At 48.5% G+C, this 20,397-nt stretch overlaps 1 protein-coding gene across 1 annotated transcript in view; it reads right to left on the bottom strand.

The window, feature by feature from the left end:
* RFX4 (regulatory factor X4) overlaps window positions 1-15,547 on the bottom strand; it is a 172,317-nt gene extending 156,770 nt beyond the window's left edge. Inside the window, exon 1 of the mRNA XM_019961241.2 lies at window positions 15,094-15,547. Coding sequence (XP_019816800.1) covers window positions 15,094-15,136 — 43 coding nt within the window. The 5' untranslated portion in view covers window positions 15,137-15,547. The remainder of the gene's footprint in view (window positions 1-15,093) is intronic.
* Between the last annotated feature and the right edge of the window lie 4,850 nt (window positions 15,548-20,397).

The raw sequence follows: 20,397 nt of genomic DNA, 5'->3' as shown, positions 1-20,397 counted from the left end.
TTACTTTAGGAAAACTCAATGTAGAAAACTCTGAAGTGAGCAGAGATTAATAAAGATGTCATTATTTGCAACATAACAAGAATTAGCAAGGGAAGCCCAAGGATACACCAATGCCAATATTTCACAGATCCTGAACTCACCAACAGTTTTCGGAGACTAGAGAAAATTAAACCTAAGATGTTCAGTGCCATCTCCTGTCAAAGATAAATGCAATGTAAAAGCAGCTCCCTGCTCTGAAAATATCCCTGAGAACACCAGAGTTAATGTACATAATTGCTTAAGCAGGTTGGGAAATTGTCATTTTCTCTCCACTTTTAGCAGTGGGGAGAGCATACCTGGAGAGCAGGCGAAACAGGGAAAGGAGTGGCACAGAGCAAGCTGTAGACGCATGGAGCCACCATGAGTCCCAGGCACCTGTTTATGCCTGAGGCACTTTTCTGGTTTGTTTGAATTAATATTGTAGTAGTTAAGGACACGTGACCGTGGGCTCAACTGCAAGGTTCAAGTCAGACTGTCTTGCTGTCACCTTGGGTGAGCAACTCCACTTCCCTGAGCCTCAATTTTTTTTAATCTGCAAAATGGGAGTGGTAATAATGGCACCTCATGGGATTTGTATAGTGAGGCATAGAGTATTTCCATGATAAGCACTATGTAAGTCTTAGCTACCAATAGTGTAATTCTTATATCAGACCCACCTCTCCAGCATTGTTCTTTAGCTCCTTCCTGTTATCATTCTGTTTGATACTTGGATCTCTTGGTGCATGGCCTGGGAAGCCAAGAGGGCATTAATTCTAATCCTCCCCTTAAAAGGGGCTAGGTAAACTCCACAACCCGGGGCAAATTACTTAACCTCACGGACCTCAATTTTCTTCCTATATTAAAAATATCTACCCCGTGAGGTTATTATGAGGATTAGGAGAATAACATGCTCCTAATATTAGTACTTAGTACTAATATGCTTAGTACTTAATATTAGTACTTAGTACTAATATGCTCCTAAGAATAAGCTCCTTAAGAGCTGACTGTACCTGATTCCCCACTCTTAGGACAGCGCTTGGCACAGAAGAGCAGCTCAATGAGGAGAGAAGAGGAAGGGAAAGAAATAAATGAATGAAGCACCAGCTCCATGCCTGGTTCACAGGGGCTCAGTGAATCTGCAGTTAATCTATCAAGGACTTGCTTGCACAAAGCCTTGAGTCAGGCTTTCTAGAAAGCAGGCAGAGAGATGCAGCATTCCTCACAATATGAAAGAGGGGTTGATTAATATCTTAAATAAATACTTACTGAGTGCTGACTTGTGTCAGACACTCTGGCAGGTGCTTTGCACTTCACTAAGCACAGAGAATAATGACACGGGTGGAAATCTTGAGAAACAAAGGAAGAAGCATCAAGTAAACACGGAAAACGAGGATGGGAAGTATGTACACTGAGAGCCGAAGTTAAGCCAGTCAGAACTTGAGGCACAAGGGAAGCCCCCAGCCCCTTCCCTGGAACTGCCTGTTTTTAATTTGTGTGGAGATGGCCTGGCTTCCAAAAATGCAACTAGCTTTGGTAGCATAACAACCTCAGTTTGGATACTCTTGCCATTTGAAGCAATGCAGGAGATGCAGGTTTGATCCCTGGGTCAGGAAGATCCCTTGGAGAAGGAAATGGCAACCTACTCCAGTATTCTTGCCTGAGAAATCCCATGGACAGAGGAGCCTGGTGGGCTACATTCCATAATGTCGCAAAGAGTCAGACACAACTTAGCGGCTAAACAACAACAACAACAAAAATGAACCAATGCACGTGACTGAATCCCATGGAGTGACCATTTCCCTAAGTACAGGATGGGAATGATCCTGCCCAGGTCACAGGCTTATGAGGTCACGTGTTGAAAAGACTGAACATCGTGGAAGTGCTGTGGAAAGTGTTTTCTTCTCCTATGCAGTCTTGGGCAGAGGGCAGAGACAGGGAGTGGAGAGAAGCCCTTGGAAGCTATTACAGGGACTCAAGGAGAAGCAAGTCCTCAAAAGCCCTTTGTTTATTGAGCTTTTACAACATGCAAAGGCCCTGTGCAGACCCCTTTATATGGACTAATTCATTTAATGTTCACAATACCCTATAAGGTAGGTGCTATGCATGGCCCCACCTTACTGACAAGCAAACTGAGGCTCAGAGAGGTCACATGACTTGCTGAGTTCAGATTATCTAGCCCATGGCAAAGCCAGTTCTTACTAAGCCTGTGGGATTCCAGGGCCAGAGCAGTTAATGATTATATCAGTGATGGCAAACGATAACATGCTATGCAGTGGAAGGGGCTGGCTGTAATTTTAACAACCAAGGTTTTTATGCCTAACCAAGCAGTGATAAAGAATCTGCCCACCAATGCAGGAGACACGGATTTGATCCCTGGGTTGGGAAGATCCCTTGGAGTATGAAATGGCAACCCATTCCAGTATTCTTGCTTGGAAAATACTATGGACAGAGGAGCCTGCTTGGGCTGCAGTCCGTGGAGTCACAGAGTTGGACTTGACTGAGCGCACACACGTGCATTATAAGGAAAAGCAGGCAGTCTGTGAGTAAATAGGTATGAAGCCTTTGATGATGTAAGGTGTCAAATTGGCCAGAGTGACTGGCAGGCGAGAAATACCTTCCCAGCGGTGGTGCCAGGTTGAACTCAGATGAAAGGAATACATGGTATGAAGGGACCCCCACAGGAAGGAGCCCCTTTGAATGCCTTCGGTCAGCAGCCTTGGCCAAAGTCATCTCTCAAAGACATCTCTAAGATCTCCTTCTAACTCCTGGTCTTAGGCGGCAAGGAGGCAGTCTGATTTTGAAATCAGAAAAATTGGTGTTCAAATCTTCATTTGCCGCTAGCTGTTTGGCTTGGAGATGTTACCTGGGCTCTCTGCACCTCAATTTCCTCTTCTACAAGATGGGTAACTAATGCCACAAGTTGGGTATGAGAATTAATTGAGTTAACATGCATAAGCATTTCACACAGTGATTGGAAAAGGTTATAAATGTTATTAACTTGCTATTCAATTTCAAAAAATGAGTCACTTTGTTAAAAAAGCAACGAATAATTTTGAAAATAGCTCATTAGGTCAGCCTGCCATTAATTACCAAAATAATTTCAGTGTACTTTTCTCCTTCCCTCCCTCTGTCTATTTCTTCCTTCTTTCTCTCTTCATTCCCTTTCCCTTCTCGAAAATAATCTATGTATCAATATATAGTCTCCAGGTACTATGTACAATTAGATGGATTTTGTGTTTTTTTCCCCCCCTTTCTTCTTTTTAAATCACCTTTCAATACCAAGAAAAACTTTAAACAAAACACAAACCCACTGGGAATGCTATCTTTAGGTTCCTCATCTCTTGGACCTCTCTGGATCCCCTCTGCCCAGTGTGATTTCCCAGCTGTGCTCAGGGCTCAGCCGGCCTCTGAGTGATTCTCATGCCTGGTACGGTGTGGCAGGGACCAGCTCCAGGCAGGCAGCCCTCCTGGCTCCCAGTGCCTCTGGGGTGCCCTGCAAGGTAACACAGGCAGAGAACACTCTGCAGCCTGGGCACCCAGAGGAAACCCCAACGAAACAGAGAAATAATTCATTCTTCTAATCACAGCAAAGTTTTCAAACTTTAAAACAGAGCCTTGATTAGAAGAAAAGCTGTGGGTTTTTTTTTTTTTTTTTCCTAAAAGCCTGGCATTTCTGAAAAGGTCCCCTACCCAAACCACAGCAACCTCAAAAACTTTGCCCACTGAGTCGAAAATAAAAGTTCACGGAGACCAAAGGCTCTCTCACAACAACAGCTCAATGCTTTAGAAATCTTCTTTTCAATGTTTAAAAATTTGAACATTTTAACTGAGGGCCTCAAGCCGTCTGGAATCTTTTTCCTTGTAAAACTCCCAGAGCTTTCTCAGCCAAAGTTACTTATTTTTTTATGATGTCTAATAATGCTTTATGGATAAACTATGTTGGTTGTGTAAAAGACATCATCAAGTAAAAGAAAAAAACTAAAAACAAATTTTAGCTGTTTTAGTAGTTGCATAAGGATGACATAAAATTAGTTATTTTCTTTTTGATCGAATAAAGAGCTTACAGAGGCATCCAAATTCTCCCCCAACTCTAGATTTTTTATCAGCAATGAAACTGAACACTACAAAGAAAACATGTCAAAATGTTTAATAGGTCAATTCCATCATAAATATATGTGAGTTTATGCTATGAGCCCAATTCTGGAATTTTATAAGACCCCAATAACTTCAATAGGAATTTCACTTACCCATGAGCATTTAGAAGCAGTACACAAATTATAAATACAGTACATGCATGAACACCCCTAATTTAGACTAATCATTTGGGGAAAAGATGATGTGGAATATCATCAATATATCTCAAATATCTCCCATGCTCATTTTTGAAAAATTATAAATCCTGTAATTGTAACATTCAAAGAAACACTTCCTTCTTCAAAAGTCTAATATCAGCTTGAAATGACTTCACAGCAGTCACAAGATTCAAAATAAACATGTTGACATGTTTCTCCACCAGATGCACTTGTGCCTCAAAAATTAGTTGCGGCATGATTAGCAACCACTAATCACTCTTAAGATTATTCAAATGACAGTCCAAAATCTAGTTCAGGAGTAGTTCACTTGTGTGTTCACTGATAGTGCACTTCCTTCAACACGATGGATTCAGAGGATCAGTGCTTATGAAGTAGTAATTCTCCTTTCCGGTTAAATACAAACCTGCTGCATTCATCAATCTCACTTAGGCTGCGTCTAAACAATGCTGACCTTTAGCACAAATCGGTTGTCAGAAAACACGCAGGACACTAAGCCCTAACCAACCTTCACTGGGTTGCAGCCTTTTCAAAAGCTTTCTCATTATCGCCTTAAATTAAAGCAAAACAATCACAACAAGATAAACCCAACACATACAGATTCACCTGTCTGCTGATGATTTTTGATTTCTCAGAGGCAGATTATGCTTTTATATTTCACTGAGGATTAACCAACCACAAAAGCAGAAACTATACACCCATTTTAAAGAACTTCTGCTCTGAGCATCAGACAACAGGGACCACACAACCTACGGGCACAGGTCAATCCAGTCCTTGTTGCCCAAATTTGGACCCTGTGAGGACGTAAGGGCCAAATTGCATTCTTCTCTGCTTTGTGTGATCTTTCTCTCTTAAAGAAAGCTGTTTAATATTTCAAAAACTAAAAAAACCACAATGTAGATAAAATCAAGTTGTAAAAACAGAAAGAGAACAAATGGACATTTTCTCCTCACAGTAGAAAAATATGCAAGAAAGGCAAAAAGGACTAAACGGGTTTCCTGTTAAAACGAGTTTCAGAGAAAGACTCACTTGAAATTGAATTCTTTACTTCTTGAAAACCAAGTGTAAAATGGTTCAGTCTTTAGAAGAGTGATGCCTACAAGTATGGAGGGGGTGGATGAAGAACATAGGCCATCACCTTCCAGAACAGAGAGGGCATCGGGGTTGTGCAAGGAGGCTTCTCTGACAGCTCCATGCAACTCTCTTCCAGGAGTCACATCCCAGTCAACAGGTGTTGCTTCTACAAAGACACATTTTCCTCTTCCTTTAACAAACTGGAAAACACAAAGGTAAAACCATGGCGAACAGAAGCATGAAAATGCCTTGTTCATGGAAAAGGTAGAGAAATGAAAATAAGATGAATCCCTCAGTCCAATCCTCTTAGAAAAGAATTATTTATCCTGACATGAGAATTGAGACTACTGGGGGGCTTCCCCAGTAGCTCAGTGGTAAAGAATCTACCTGCAGTGGAGGAGACGAAAGAGACACGGGTTCGATCCCTGGGTTGAGAAGATCACCTGAAGGAGGAAATGGCAACCCACTCCAGTATTCTTGCCTGGAGAATCCCATGGACAGAGGAGCCTGGCGGGCTACAGTCCATGGGGTGGCAGAGAGTTGGATACAACTGAAGCGAGTGAGCAACGCACCACACTTAGTACAGAAAACATCTAGATATGCAGAAACAATCTAAATTTTTTCAGGATTCTTTTCCCCTTTTCCCAACTAGACACCTAGAATTTGGCAGAGAAAGACCAGATAGTTATTTTTAATAATAATAAGATCTGCCACTTACTGAGCAATTTCTAGGAGCCAAGTCGGAGGAGGCAATGGCACCCCACTCCAGTACTCTTGCCTGGAAAATCCCATGGATGGAGGAGCCTGGAAGGCTGCAGTCCATGGGGTCGCTGAGGGTCGGACACGACTGAGCAACTTCACTTTCACTTTTCACTTTCATGCATTGGAGAAAGAAATGGCAACCCACTCCAGTGTTCTTGCCCAGAGAATCCCAGGGACGGGGAAGCCTGGTGGGCTGCCATCTATGGGGTCACACAGAGTTGGACATGACTGAAGTGACTTAGCAAAAAAAGAAAAAAGCTTAAAGTGCACAATCTCATCATATCCTCTTTTTGTTCTTATTGAAGTATAGTTGACATACAATATTGTAAGTTTCAAGTGTACAACACAGTGATCTGACAATCATATACATTCCCACACAATCACCATGACAAGTCCAGTAGCCATCTGTCACCATACAAAATTATTACAGTGTTATTGACTACATCCCTGTGACTTATTCATTTTATAGCCACAGCTTGTATTTCTTAATCCTCTTCACCTATTTCACCCAACAACCTCTCCCTCCCTGGCTGCTTATATTCTATGAAGAACACTGGAAGGTAAGGAGGGGATTTTTCACACAGAAATAAGGAAAGCAAGGCTTAGAGAAGTTAGGTCATTTTCCCCGGGTCACACAGCAAGCAAGTGACTGAGTTGAGATTTCAGTCTTGGCAAAGCCCATGTTCTTTTCATTAAGTCACACCCACATCCACCTGAAGTCATGGATTAACACACATATGTGTGAATGACTTCTAGCTGCAATATATCGTTTGTTAAATTACCAAAAGGCTACATAAATAATCACAGTACTGAATGGCTTCTGCCTCATTTGTGTATCTTGGTTGTGTCTATATATGAGCATGAATGAAGCCTAGACATTCACAAAGTGAATGATAAACTTCAAATGAATCCCAACAGTGCATTTCACATCTGGAGTAAAGAGATGTCCCCTTTTTTTAGTTCTACCAGTTTACTGCTCCCAACCCATCTCCCTCTACCCTTATGCATGCATGCTCAGTCATGTAACCCCACGGACTACAGCCCGCCAGGCTCCTCTGTCCATGGACTTATCCAGACAAGAATACTGGAGTGGGTTACCATTTCCTTCTCCAAGAGATGTCCTTTTTTTGTCCTTATTTTTGCCAACAACAATTTAAAATTTTGTCTCCACAGTATAAAGGACTATCCTTACACTTTCTTATGGGGAGATAATAGCATGTTTTGCTAAAATGATATGAACTTAGTTGGACATCCTGTTCAACACAACCCTCTCCCTTGCTAAAACAAAAAAGAAGAAAAAGATATTACAGCCTTGTAACCAACAGTGTGGAATACTTATTGGTTAGGATACTTATCCACTTTAAGGACATCCTTTATCTGCCTCCATTTTCCAATGTATAAAATGGAGTGGATAATAATAGCGCCCCTAATATATACTTTAAAATATAACTAATAATGAATTTAAAGTGCTTAGTACACGTCTGGCATATGAAAGGCATTTGACAACCATTAGCTTTAAAAACGAAAACAAAAAGCTAGATGTATTACTTGCCTTCTTTCCCAGGAAACTATAGCACACACAATTAAGATCAATCTTGCTCCCCATGCTGTCAAGGTGCATCTCAGCTTAGCTTCTAGAGTTCAGAAACTTTCTTGTTTTGAGCCTGTTAGTTTCTTCCTTCAAACTGTGAGTGATAATAGTTTCTTCTTCATAGCATTATTGTAAGCATTATTTAGATAATGCATTTAAATTAAAATGCTTATCAAAGACATATAGTAAGTATTGAATATATGCTACCTGGTACCACTTTTACATTGCATACTCACAACAGTCCTATCAAACCATTCTATCAGTTCCATAAGTAAGTTGAAGCCCAGCAATATCAAGCTTCCAGACCAAAGACACACAGCTCCGTGGGGCAGAAGGGCACCCTGTGAGAGGCAGCAACCTACCCACCACCACGCTCTATCTTCCTTCATCTGGAGAACATCTTCTCCTCATAGTATGTATCACTGGCTGAGATTATTTTGGTATTTATCTGTTTGTCTGTCTAGAATGTATGCTCCAGAGGAGCAGAGATGGCATTTTTTAAGCCCAGCATTTAGCAGAATGCAGGGCAGGCACATAGAAGACACATAGAATTCTTGAATGGAGGAATGAAACAAGCTAACATTTGCCCAAAGGCTGTACCCAACCGTTTTGAGGCACTGCTCCCTACCACTGCCATCATTTAAAACCCTCTTCAAACCCAGATCACATGACAGCTTCAGCGAGGTTTTCTCTGGAGCGTGAGGGCACAACATTCCTTGCTCTTTCACTTTCATCCATGCATTTCCTTCTCACCAAGTTGGATTCAAACCCACCTGGTGGCCAGCGTCATCACCAAGCCACACCAGGCTAGCACTCTATGAGTGTCCAGCTGAAACAGCCTGGGTGGAGAGAGGGAATGGGCTTTCCCAACCTGGCCTCTGATCTAGCTCTGCCAGGTACTAGTTGTGACCCCCATGGAAGTTCCAGACCCTCTTTCATCCTAAAATGGGACAACACAGAATTGTGATCAGCCGTAAGTGGCTAAGGGCTTCCCAGGTGGCCCTAGTGAATCTGCCTGCCAATGCGGGAGACGCAAGAGACACAGGTTCGATCCCTGGGTGGGGAAAATCCCCTGGAATAGGAGATGGCAACCCATGCAAGAGACATGGGTTCGCTTCCTGCATCACAAAGATTCCCTGGAGGAAGAGATGGCAACTCACTCCAGTATTCTTGTCTAGAAAATTCCATGGACAGAGGAGCCTGGTGGGCTATAGTCCATGGGGTTGTAGAGAGTTAGACATGACTGAGCGACTAAGCACACACATAAATGGCTAATGTGTGGGAAAATGCCCTAAACACGGTTGCCATATGGTAGATAGTCAAAAACACAGAGCATGCTTTCCTCCAGGCCCCAAGGGGACCTTTTTTTTCTGTCCCTTGTAGCACTCACCACTCTAAATATGCCCATACCGTCCCTCATCAAAACTTTTTCAAGTCCTTAACAGCAGGGACTTAGGCCTTATTCATCTCCAGGCACTGCCACCCAACAGGTGCTCAGTCAGTGAGACAGACTAAAATTTCCATAAAATAAAATAAAAACTCTGATAAATTCATCCAAAGTCTTTTTTGTTTTTTTTTTTTACTTTTACTTTTACCCAACACCTCCAAATTATCTTTGAGTTACTCTCTTCCCCTAGCCTTGATAAAACTGCAAGTATCTTGAGTGGGAAAGAAACAACATCAGAGATCCAACCCCGCTCTCCTGACACACACACACACACCTTTCCATCCTGCAGAGCTGTGGAGCCCTAGGGGCAGCTGAAGACTGTCCCAAAAGGCCTGTACAACAGGCAGGGGCAAGCAATCAGGGGCCTAGGCAAGTGGAGACCTGACTCTCTGGCATCCAACTTGTGATGTCACTGTTCCATATCTTTTCAGCCGTTTTTTTTTTTTTTTTGCACAGACACCAGGCAAACACAAGCATCAACTTGACTTAAAATCACTACCTTGCCGTGTTGAAAATGGAAGAGAAACCCTGTGCCTGATGCAGGTCACAAAAAATGCCTCTCTCGTGGGGTGCCTATGAGGCTCAGTGTGTGATAAACTAACGACTTTATAAACCAAGTCCCAGGCAGAGTTCACAGACACACAGGCATGTAAATGAACTACAAACTCTCAGACAGACCATGGCAGTCTCTATATCCAATCTGTTCATTTACAGATGAGGCCACAGAATCTGGAGAGAAGGGAAGGACTCCTCTGCTGAATGTATCACCAGGAGTGGCCAAGTGTGAGAACAGCCTCATCTCTTCCTAAAAGCTTAAGCAATGGAGAGTAAAGTCTGGTTTTCTTTTGATGGTAGCATCTCGTCACATGGGCCAGTGTGTCTTCTTATCCAGCGTAGGTGAGGGTCTGTGATGGTGGCTTCATCACCTAGAGGCATTTTAATGTTCCTTAAATCGACCCTAGGCACAGCCCCATAAAACCTAATGCCTTAAGGAATGCTCCTTAGGTGTAATTGACAAAGGCAATCATAGGCCTTTAAAAAGGGGTTATCCAAGGTTCTTGACTCTTAAAATCCTAAATGACTTGTAAAACTATTTTAGTATATTATTAGTTTGAGGAGAGATTCACTCACTGTGCAGTGGATCACAGTTGGGATAGTGGTAACCTGGCCTCTATGGTAGAGAAGAATCCGTCTAACTTGTCAGAAAATCCCAGTCTGGGAGTTGTCTAACCCTTCATTTTACAGACAATTAAAATTAATCTTGGAAAGGCTCAAAGATTTATCCAAAGTGCTTCAGTCAGAATTATAACCTGGAGCTTTCCCCACTGCACAAAAGAGTAAAAGAATCCATAGAATCTTCCCTTTACTACCCGTCCCATTCTTACAAAATTTCTGACCAGGCACCTCCTACTCTTCTCTTTCCCGCATTATTCTAAGCCCTCACTTTTTCAGATACCGTTTAAGAAGTGGGGCTGAGAAATTCATCTGGGGCGACCCATGGGTCCAGTGGAAGAAATGCCAGAACCTTTCACATTGGAGAGCCTGTGGCTCGCGGGGGAGGCGGGCATACTGCCCAGCTGGCGCCTAACCTTGGGATGGGGAAGGAGGCTGGACGAGAACCCGGAGGAGGAGGGGTGGCGGGGTGGGGGCAGAGGCGGAATGAGAAAAGGTGTAGCTGCTGGAGAGAAATTAGAGACCTCGGGGCCTCTGGGAAGCAGGACGGTCCGGCTCTCACACAGCGGCAGGGAGGCCCCGTGCGAACTCCTCTCTCCTCCGCGTACTCGGCCTTTTGTTGTCGGCCTCTGCCTCTGGCTCCCGCTCATGCCCTCCGGTCCCCTGCCCCCCTGAAGTCACCCCAACTGCACTCATAATATTTTGCTTTGCGCTGGGTCTGTTTTCCACCACCAACTTCCAGCAGTCTCCATGGCGACGCGCTGGGGAGGGGAGCGCGCGCAGCTATGGAAATCCCAGGGCCTAGCCGCGCGGCGGCCACAGCAAACTTTTCCGGGTCTCCAGGACCTGCAGGCCGGGTGGGAAAGCGCGATGTCCTGGGCCACTTGCACCAAGTCGCAAGCCGTACTCCGGGATCCCCGGCTGCACGCTGTGCTGCCTAGTGCTGCAGCCACACGGCTAGGGGACCTGGGGACCACGCGGCTCTTACTGGATCCTGATGCCAAACCCAGACGCCGGAACTTGGCAGGTGGCGAGGGAGGAGCGAGCATGCCTCCTTTACGGGACACACACACAGGTCCAACGAGGGCTAGATAGTCCGGGTTGGACGTGAGGGCAAAGTTCAGAGCTCCGATCCTTGTTCCCCAAGCCCGCAGTCCGGGTCCCAGGGCCAGAAAAAGCGGCTCCTTTCCTAGGGCCGTGCCTGGGAGAGGATGGAGGAGGCCTAGAGCCCCGTCCCACCTGGGCGCTCCCTGTCCCGTTGCCCCACGCCAAAGCCACTGAATGTCCCCACCTGCAGGCCCACGGAGCCAGGTCGGGCCTTGTTTTGAGCCGGGAGCCTGTAGACCAGAGTGCCTTCCCGCCGTTGTGGTCCAGGGGCCTCAAAGCAGGCTCTAGGGGTGCGTTGGCGGCTCTGGATTTTGGAGTTCCAGGTGGAAAGCGGGTAGAGGCAGACGTCTCTAGGTCGGGCTCATCAGTGCCCGTCGCTAAGGCGCCATCCCGTTTAACAAGAAACAATTCTTCTGTTGCGTAGGCGACCAACCTGGCCCCGGCCCACTTTGCACAAGTTCTCTGTGGCCTAAAATTCGACCTACTTTCCCTCCTCTCGTTCTCGAATCTCCAGGCACCTTGAGTAACTGAGCAACGCTCGCCTGTCAGAACCGCCGGGATTGGACCCACAGGCCACCAACATGTAGGCGCGGCGGCGGTCCGCGTGGGGACGGCTGGCCACCCCGGGATCCGCGAGGCTTTGCGCGGTGCGGGACTTCTGCGCGAGCCGGGAACAATATCACTGCCAACAGCGCACCGGCCGGACGGCGCGTCCCGGGCCCCACGCGCGCGCCTGTGGCCCCCACCGCCTCCCCGGGCTCGGCCGCGCCGCGGAGCTCCGGGGAGAGCGGCTCAGCTTTGTGGCGCTCGGCGGCGGGCTAGCCCAGGGCCCAGAGGCTCGCGCCGGCGGCTCCCCAGCCTCCTCCGACGGGGCCATTGTCTTAGACCCGCACTTGCTGAGTATTTGGGGAAAACTCGAGGAATATATTACCAGCTCCGTGTGCAGAACAAAGGGGCGCGTTGCCGCAGGTCACGCTGAAGTGGCCCCCAGGCGGAACACTAGAGCCCCGGCCCCTGCAAAACCGTCCTGCCGGGCCCGAGGCACGTTGCGGGAATTTTCCTCTTAAGAGTAGGGGACGGTGGCCTGGCCCGCCGGCCTCTCTGACCCGGGATGCTCCGGAGTTCGCCTCAGCACTTGCTGCTAATCGATTGTGTCAGCCTTTTCGGAGTGAAATACTACTAACAATAATATTCGTGGCTCGGCCCTAGATTTGCGCACAATCTGCCGTTAAAGGAGCAGAATCGAACTGCTCCAAGGAGCGCTGGTCCCAGCTAGCCGGGAAGAAAGGAACCTTTACATAACAAGGGAAACTCCAAAGAAAAGTTAATGGGATTAAATTCTCTGGAAGCGAGGTGAGGGAAGGTTCTGGACCGGACCGCGCCGAGCCAGCTGCACTTCCCTCGCCGTCGGTTTTGCAAACCCGCATGAGAATGTCACTTGGTGCGCCTCGTGTCATTTCGTCCCGCTGGGTTTCCCAGAACTTTTTGAGTTCCCCAGAACTTTTTGAGTTCAGGATGGCCATCTAGCCATCCACTCCCTTCCCCTTTGGTGGATGGGAGAAAAGTTTTCAGAACCCGTTGGGGTGTCTGCATTAAGTAAAAGTGACAAGGTGTCTCCATGCCCACAAGATAGAACAGAAAACAGAAGCTCTCCACAACCCCGCAGCTATCCCAGGATGCACAGAGAAGTTCCAGTCCTGTTGAGGGGGATGCTAAAACCCCCAGCTGGGCTGTGCTGGTGTGGCGCACAGACACCTCAAGTCCTGCGTGGACCCCTTGCAAATATCAACACTTGGCCCCAAACCATGCAGACATGGGTTTAGTTTTGTTCAAGGATATTCACTTCTAAAATTGGGGTGCTCAGGACATGCATGGTGGCACAAATACTTCTCATGGAAGTATGGAGGGAAGGGATCCTTTCTCTCTCTGGGCGCCGTCTTTACCGCCAGCGGAGAGGACCCAGTTAGGGCTGGCCCCGCACTCGGTAGCCAGTCGCAGGGCAGGTAACCCTTCTCTTTGCCTTCATTTGTCACTGCATATAGTAAGGAAGGCTGTGGGGGTCAGCCCATCCCCACTCCCAGGGGGCCCACACCCACTTGGCGGGGACCGAAAAGGAGAGGTTTGATCTCTTGAGATCAGAAATAGACAATTTTCCTGGAAAATCAAAGATACCCCTGGCCAGAGGGTGGTGGGCATCTTGGCCACCAGGGCCCCAGCAGAAGCTAGAAGGGGCTGGAAACCTTTCTGCAAGAATGGGAAGAAGAACATCTGGCCGATGCCCGAATGACCCCTACTCCCAGTCCACATTCATTTCCAGCCTGCAGGTGGAGGTGGGGATGCCGTCGCGTGTTTGTTTATTTGCTCAGGGAAGAGAGGCGCGTGTGTTAAGGATGGCAGAGGCTGGAAGGCACTTGTTGCTCCGCGCGGCAAAGTCCAGCAGCGGATGGATGCTCCTAGGCGTTCTCCCAAGCATCGCGTCAAGCTGCTGTCTCGGCCCAGGCTGCTCTCACGGCTTGTTTCTGCCTCTCCAAGAAACTCCGAGGCTGCAACCTAGCCGGGATAGGAGTGCACTGGTTGGAAGACGGCAATTGAGGGTTGTCCTTGTTCAGTCGCTAAGTCATGCCCGACTCTCTGCAACTGAAGGAGGAGGTGAATTTCCGGAGAATTTCTTCCACCTGGAAGGGGCGTAGGGAGCACAATTCTGATATAGAAGTTTGGCGGCTCCTCAAACGTACTAGAGCTGCGAGGCTCTACTGGAAAAAGAACCGAGACGCTGGGCTTTTTCGTTGTAAAAGATGCCTTGGCTTACTTTCTCCGTGGTTACGGACGGCCGCGACCCCCAAACCTGGCGCCTCCAGCCAACAGAACCCAAAGTGCCGAGCAGTTTGCAGACCCAGACGCCAGGCCTTGCCAGCCGCGCAGCATCCTGTTCTCTTCCGTAGAGTTACTGTCCCCAAGCAGAACGCATCGTCAGGTACTCCTTCCGGCCAAGGAGGCTGCACCGCGCTTCGGACTGCCCAGGGCCCCCTCCTCCCGACCGGGCGCGGATTCCCCAGGACCACCGGGCTCGCCTCTGCCACTCCCTCCAGCTGCGCATCTCCACCAGTTGGAGCCTCTGTCCCCACCTCCCAGGCGCTGTGCAGAGCCGTCGCCCTCCCCCGCCTCTGGGGCGTTCCGCTCGGCTTCCTGGCCCCAGCCACCAGCCTCGGAACGCACCGCTATTCCGGGACCCCCAAACCGGGGGAGGAGCTGGACCCAGGAGGGGGCGGTCGGCTCGCAAAGTTTCTGCAAGTGGCACCTCGAGCTCGCCGCGAACCAGCGAATCTTTACTTAACTTTATGTCCAGGGCAAGCGAAAGCGCACTCCACAGCGCGCGCACACACATTTACACACACACAATCACACGTTTACACACACTCACAACTTCCACGCATCCGCTTACACACATCGCGCATCGCACGAGATTGAGAACTTCTGCACGCTCCATTATTTCCTGGGGTTCCACTGTCAAGTTGACCCTTCTGAACTTTTTGCGACTCTTTCTGAAGTTCCCCTTCTACCTCTTCTTTCCCTCCCAATGTCTACCCCCAACCCCCACCAGTAGGACTAACCTGTGGAATCCATGTCGGGTTCCTCCAGTAACCCACAATGCATGCTCTTCCCATGGACAGCACAGGCGCCCCCCAAAAATCCTGATGTTTGGGGATCCCCTGTGCTAGAGCTGCCCAGGGAGAAAGGGAGGAAGGAGGGAAGGAAAGACGCAGAGAGTCCAAGGATGTAAGGATAGAAAGAAGGAAAGGAAAAGGCAGAAAGAGAAAGAAGAAAGGAGAGAGAGAGAGAAGGGAAAGAGCTCGGAGAAGGGGGAGCGAGAAAGAGCGAGCCAGAGAGGGGACACTCAGTAATCCAGCCGGGCAAAGCCAAACCCGTCAAAATGTTTGCGGATGTTTCATGGGAAAAAGCATCATTTTATAGGAGCCCCGATGGGAGCAATGTCATTGATAGGCCAGCCGGCCTGATGAATGGCCGCTCGTCAGATGGGGCCGTGGCGAGGCGCACTGTGAAGCCCATTGTGGGCCTGTTTTGAATAAGAAAAGCCGCCTCCGAAAAGGGGGGCTCAGAGCGACGCAATCCCAGCCCTCCGACTTCCCCCTTCTATTATAGCATTAGCAACGTTTTTCTTATTTAAAGTTCCAGAGGCCTTCTCCAGCCTTCGCCCGGCACTCATTACAGGCGAAATCAAAATTGGCTTAGATGTGGCCCCCTCCCCCTCTGCCTACCCCTCCCCCGATCCGGCCCGGCACCGCGCAGGCATGGGAAGGGGGTGAGGGGGCGGCGGCAGGGGACCCCGAGGAGCCTGGGGAGTCGCCTACGCGGCCACGAGTGGGCCCCACTTCTTTCCTTCTCCTCTTGTGGCCCCCGCCCCAGGTTTGGTCCCGGGTTAGATTCTGAGTGGGAGCCTTGGGGATGAAACAAGCCTTGTCCCAGCCACGTGGATCCACGGACACGCGTGGGGAGGGTGGAGAGCTGAGGGGGGAGGGGAGGGGGCACTATGGCCCTAGGACCCCAGCCCCACCCCCAACCTGGGCGGCGACAAGGCCGCTTGGCCGCGGCGGGGGGGCGGGGGGGGGGTTGACTCATCCCCCTCCAGAACTTTCCGTCTTCTGGGTATATCTGTCTCCTTCCCCGGTCCCTCTGTCCCTCTCTTCCCGCGTCTTCTCCATGCTGGGCCGCCTGCGTCTCTGTCTAGCCCCTGCTCCCTCATCTCTTTGTCTCCCCCTGGGGCTCTACCCTTCTCTGTCTCTATCCCCCTTGGTCTCTCGGACACCCCCCGCAGCCCCCGCCTCTTCCCGTAACCCTGTCTGTCAGTCTGTCTGTGTCTCCGGCCCTTCCTCCCTCCCTCCCCCGCCCCCGCCCGCCCCCAGCCAGCCGCGAAGTTGGTGAGAAGCCTCGGCGTCTGAAGGGGGGGACGCCGTTTTCCCAGGCACCCCCTCCTCTGCCGGGTGTAAAGTGCAGAAAAGAGGTGGGGGGGGGGGGGTGGCGAGGAGCTGGGGGCGGGGGGCTGGAAGTGGAAGTGGGGCGGGGGACAGGCTGCGTCTGCGCGGGCCCCGATAGAGTGGCCGGGCGTTCGCGGGCCGGCCGCGCTGTGATTAGAATATGAATGGGACTCGGCGGGCGGAGAGAAAGGCGGATTACCCGGGTGCTCTGACCATGGACAGAGGCAGCGCCGGCCGGCCGCGCAAGGGGCGGGGCGGGGCGGGGCGAGCGGGCGGGGTCCCTCTCGCCAGCTCAAGGGGTTTCTATCCCGGGACCCCAAGCCCCTTGCGGCTCCCGCGGTCCCTGAGAGAGCCCCCCACCCTTGTCTGCCCTCCCCGAGCGGGGCTAAGTGGGACAGTGCGGGGAGATGGGGAGCGCGAGGGGCCAGCACGTGCCCAGTTAAGGTCACGGTGAGGGAAGAAGGAGGGGGCGGGGAATGCGGGCTGGACAGAGCTTCAGCTTAGTGTATTTCAGAGAGCCCGGTTCGAATCCCAACTCAGTGAAAGTCTTTATCTCTATGGGCCTCGGTTTCCTTGTCTGTAAAATGGGGCCGAAATGTCCCCCTTCAAAGTGTGCGGTAAAATCAGACAAGGTAGTGGATATAAAAGGAGCTGAGTACTTGCTGTTCTCTCCGCGTGGTTACCATCTACCCGTCCCCAACACGTACCCCGTGGGACCAGCTCTTTCCCACCACCCTGGTCTCAGCCAAGCCTCACGTCCTCGGAGTGTGCCTGATCACCCTGTGTGAGGGGCCCCTCTTGCTCCGGCCAGTGCCTGGTTCCTTACGCGTTTGTTTCTGCAGCAACTCTGTTCTCAGCCATTTGCTTTGAGCCCAGAGCCGCACCTGCAACCTGCGATGGTTGGTGAAGGGAAAAGGGGTATGAAACCAACCAAAGGCGACAGTGGTGAATCACCGCACTTGGTCGTGGTGGGCGTGGTGGCAAAGACCGCGGGATTCGGAGTCAGAAGATCCCAGTGGCCGGTTCCTTTCTCAGCCTCAGCTTCTCCCCTGACGAAATGGGGTGAATGATAAAACGCTTCATCAGCCAGCTGAGCGACCCATCGAAGGCAAAACACTTGGCTGGGAGACTGACCAGGTGCATGGTGGAGGTGGCAGAGGCACCACCACCCGGAGTGCTTCCGGCCTCGGGGAAAACCCTTAAGGGATGCCAGGCCGGTAGTCTCTAGATGGCGGACCAGATTATTATGATGGCTGTAGATATTACTTATTTTAATTATTAGGCACGCAAAACTGGGGCGGGGTGGACCAGGCTCGCCAGGGAGGAGTGAGGATAAAGAACTCATAGGTGGACCACGCAGGATGGGATGTGTGCCCTGCGCAGTTTCAATTCAGTTCAGTTCAGTCGCTCAGTCGTGTCCGACTCTTTGCAACCCCATGAATCGCAGCACGCCAGGCCTCCCTGTCCATCACCAACTCCCGGAGTTCAATCAAACTCACATCCATCGAGTCGGTGATGCCATCCAGCTATCTCATCCTCTGTTGTCCCCTTCTCCTCCTGCCCCCAATCCCTCCCAGCATCAGAGTCTTTTCCAATGAGTCAACTCTTCGCATGAGGTGGCCAAAGTACTGGAGTTTCAGCTTTAGCATCATTCCTTCCAAAGAACATCCAGGGCTGATCTCCTTTAGAATGGACTGGTTGGATCTCCTTGCAGTCCAAGGGACTCTCAAGAGTCTTCTCCAACACCACAGTTCAAAAGCATCAATTCTTCAGCGCTCAGCTTTCTTCACAGTCCAACTCTCACATCCCTACATGACTACTGGAAAAACCATAGCCTTGACTAAATGGACCTTTGTTGGCAAAGTAATATCTCTGCTTTTGAATATGCTGTCTAGGTTGGTCATAACTTTCCTTCCAAGGAGTAAGCATCTTCTAATTTCATGGCTGCAATCACCATCTGCAGTGATTTTGGAGCCCAGAAAAATAAAGTCTGACACTGTTTCCACTGTTTCCCCATCTATTTCCCATGAAGTGATGGGACCAGATGCCATGATCTTAGTTTTCTGAATGTTGAGCTTTAAGCCAACTTTTTCACTCTCCTCTTTCACTTTCATCAAGAGGCTTTTCAGTTCTTCACTTTCTGCCATAAGGGTGGTGTCATCTGCATATCTGAGGTTATTGATATTTCTCCCAGCAGTCTTGATTCCAGCTTGTGCTTCCTCCAGCCCAGCGTTTCTCATGATGTACTCTGCAAAGAAGTTAAATAGGCAGGGTGACAATATACAGCCTTGACGTACTCCTTTTCCTATTTGGAACCAGTCTGTTGTTCCATGTCCAGTTCTAACTGTTGCTTCCTGATCTGCATATAGGTTTCTCAAGAGGCAGATCAGGTGGTCTGGTATTCCCATCTCTTTCAGAATTTTCCACAGTTTATTGTGATCCACACAGTCAAAGGCTTTGGCATAGTCAATAAAGCAGAAATAGATGTTTTTCTGGAGCTCTCTTGCTTTTTTGATGATCCAGTGGATGTTGGCAATTTGATCTCTGGTTCCTCTGTGCAGTTTAGGAACAGACAGTCCCTGTCCTGTGCTGTCTAACCTGGGAGGGCACTGTTTCTCAGGCATGACAGTGCCAGCAGCACCAGGGAACTTAAAGAAATGAATATAAGCATTTATGCGTTCACTCTGAATGCATACCTACTGTGTCGAGCGCTGTTCAAGGCGCTGAGGATACAACAGTGAACAAAATAGACAAAAAAAAAAAAAAAAAGTCCTGTTCTTCTGCACTTTATGTTGGAGTCAGGTGAGATAGATAATGTATAAAATATATAGTTAAATTTTTCAGGATGTCTGATGATGAGCTCTATGTAGGGGCGAGACATAAGGGAGGGCCTCTCTGAGAAGGTAACCTTTGAACCTTAAAAAAAGTGCTATCTGCTGTTGGTGGTAATGTAAATTGATGTAGTCACTATGGAGGTTCCTTAAAAAACTAAAAATACAGTTAACATATGGTCCAGTAATCCTACTCCTGGGCATATATCCTGAAAAGATGAAAACTCTAATTTGAAAAGATACATGCACCCCAATGTTCATAGCAGCACTATTTACAATAACCAAGAGGTGGAAGCAACCTATATGTCCATCAACAGATGAATGGATAAAAAAAAAATGTGGCACATATACACAATGAAGTACTAGCCATAAAAAATAATGAAATAATGCCTATTTGCAGAAACATGGATGGACCTAGAAATCATCATACTAAATGAAGTAAGTCAGGCAAAGACAAATATTATATGATATCACTTATATGCGGAGTCTAAAAAAGAGATACAAATGAACTTACCAATCAGAAACAGAAACGGACTCACAGAAAGCCAACTTATGGTTACTAAAAGGGGAATGGGGTGAGGGATATTAGGAGATTGGGATAAACAGATACACACTAGTACATATAAAGTAGAATCTTGAGAGTCCTTTGAACAGCAAGGAGATCAAACAAGTCAATCCTAAAGGAAATAAGTCCTGAATGTTTGTTGGAAAGACTGATGTTGAAGTTGAAGCTCCAATACTTTGGCCACCTGATGTGAAGAGCTGACTCACTGGAAAAGACCCTGATCCTGGGAAAGATTGAAGGCAGGAGGAGAAGGGGATGACAGAGGATGAGATGGTTGAATAGCATCACCAACTCAATGGACATGAGTTTGAGCCAGGTTATAGGGAAGCCTGGCGTGCTGCAGTCCATGGGGTCTCAAAGAGTTGGACACGACTGAGCAACTGAAGAACATCAAATACTGAATCACTTTGCTGTACACCTGAAACTGTCATATCATTGTAAATCAACTATACTTCAATAAAAAATAAAATAGTGCTATCTGGGGCTGATGACAAGGGTGCAATCATTTGTGAAAATTCATTGAGC

Source organism: Bos indicus, chromosome 5 (genome assembly GCF_029378745.1).
Source record: "Bos indicus isolate NIAB-ARS_2022 breed Sahiwal x Tharparkar chromosome 5, NIAB-ARS_B.indTharparkar_mat_pri_1.0, whole genome shotgun sequence".
NCBI lineage: Eukaryota > Metazoa > Chordata > Mammalia > Artiodactyla > Bovidae > Bos > Bos indicus.
Note: the sequence above shows the minus strand (reverse complement) of the source record. Positions and strands in the feature narration are given on the sequence as shown.